Raw genomic sequence first — 1933 nt, forward strand, 5'->3', positions numbered from 1 at the left:
CGCACCTGCACACTACAGAAGTTACCTTGAAAAACATTAATTAGATTTGACATACGACAAACACCGGTTTAATTCGTTAATAACACGAGAGCAGTTCGCAGAATGGAGCCCATGGTGATGGTCAACTGTTGGTGCGAGTCACGCACACAGCGATGGGAGAGAGACAGACAGACTTAGACAGACAGAGGAAACTGACAATGTCCATCAAGAAAGCAATGTATAGGCACAAGGTATATATATATTTTCCAAGCATATTACGAATATCATTATGAAAATTATGAATATTATGAATATTATTATTATTATTATTATTATTATTATTATTATTATTATTATTAGCATTAGCATTATTATTTTCCAACCATATATATCCTCGCCCGACCCTAAGCGGTGCAATCCCAGCGCTCATACAACAATGTGGAGACCATGAAGATAACTCACAGATTCTTTTAGCAAAATATATTTAACCCGTTTGTTTTAGACAAAAAAAAGTCACTAAGAGGTAATAAAACAAGACTTCTTTCACTACATTCATAGCGTGGTGGTTCTGGAGCTGCATGTCCCATTCCGACAGAGCGGGTGAGAAGCAGGGTTGCCGGGCTGACATTCTATGGGATTACACAGCCTGCCCTTCAGGGCGGTGGCGTAATAGTCCACCGGCTCCTCGCTCCCGTTCTCCAGCCAACGGAAACACAGGATCCTCTGGAAGGACCTCCTGAAATTGTCCGAGAGGAAACCGTAGAGGAAAGGGTTGGCGCAGCTGTTGGCGTAGCTGAGGATAAGGCACAGCTGGTTGACCGTGGAGTGGAGGGGGAGAAAGATGTTGGCCAGCTGCACCACGTAGAAGGGCATCCAGCAGATGACAAACACGGCCACCACCATCAGGACCATGCCGGTGAGTTTCTTCTCCGACCTCCTGCGCTGCTGCCAGCCCGCCTTCAGGGCGACCACCCTCATCTTCACCACGATCAGGACGTAGCACAGGCAGATGGCGAAGACGGGGATGAGGAAGCCGAGCAGGGAGGTGTAGATGACAAACGCCACGGACCAGGAGCGATGAGGCCAGAGGAAGTTGCAGTGGACCACACCGTCCTCGCTGGGAGCGGTGCCGGCGAATATAATGATGGGCAAGATGACAATGAGCGACAAGACCCAGACGCAGATGTTGATGACCTTGGCGATAGTGGGTCTCCTGTACCTCGCCGCTTTGATGGGGTGCACCACGGCCACGTACCTGTCCACGCTCAACACGGTGAGGCAGAAGACGCTGGTGAACTGGTTGATCCCATCCACGCTGAGCACCGTCCGGCACATGAGCGAGCCGAAGGGCCAGCGCTGCAGGGCGGCCGAGGCGGACAGGAACGGGACGCTCAGCATGAAGAGCTCGTCGGCGATGGCCAGGTTGAGGATGTAGATGTTGGTGGCCGTCTTCATCTTGGCGTACCTGAGGATGACGAAGATCACCATGGCGTTGCCCACCAGCCCCACCAGGCACACGACGGCAGAGATGAACTGGATCACCACCGTCCCGGCGTCTCTCTCCTCCTCCTCCTCCTCCTCCCCGAGCGAGTAGTTCAGGGGGAGAGCGGTGACAAAATCCGCCGACTCGCCGGAGCTGTTCCATGAGCCCATCTCCGCTGCTGTGTCCCGGTGTGAAGGCAACTGGAAACTACGCGTGTTCATATTCAATCAGCACCTTCACCGGTAGCACCTCTCCTCTCCTCTCATCTCCTCTCCTCTCCTCTCCTTCACTCCCCCCCTCACCCCCTTCCTCCCTATGACAGGTCTTCAAAGAAAATTATCTCCCCTTCGCTTCTCCCGTCACCTTCTCTGTCTCCTCTTCAGCCTCTTGCTTGGCAAACCAAGATTCCAGCCATCAGACGGGATCAGAGCGCAAGAGCTTGCAACAGCTAGGACTCACGACCGTGTGTGT

General features: G+C 52.4%; 1 protein-coding gene across 1 annotated transcript; it reads right to left on the reverse strand.

Annotated features, from left to right (window-relative positions):
• Nucleotides 1–288: 288 nt before the first annotated feature.
• Nucleotides 289–1727, reverse strand: LOC129699206 (somatostatin receptor type 1-like). The gene has a single exon (XM_055638829.1). It carries the CDS (start codon nucleotides 1681–1683, stop codon nucleotides 532–534), a length of 1152 nt encoding a protein of 383 aa, XP_055494804.1. The 5' UTR covers nucleotides 1684–1727; the 3' UTR covers nucleotides 289–531.
• Between the last annotated feature and the right edge of the window lie 206 nt (nucleotides 1728–1933).

The sequence above is a fragment of the Leucoraja erinacea genome, chromosome 8, assembly GCF_028641065.1.
Source record: "Leucoraja erinacea ecotype New England chromosome 8, Leri_hhj_1, whole genome shotgun sequence".
Lineage (NCBI taxonomy): Eukaryota > Metazoa > Chordata > Chondrichthyes > Rajiformes > Rajidae > Leucoraja > Leucoraja erinaceus.

What these genes read in the sequence shown, in the direction of transcription:
- LOC129699206 (XM_055638829.1), bottom strand. Translation starts at nt 1,683, where the DNA reads ATGAACACGCGTAGTTTCCAGTTGCCTTCACACCGGGACACAGCAGCG.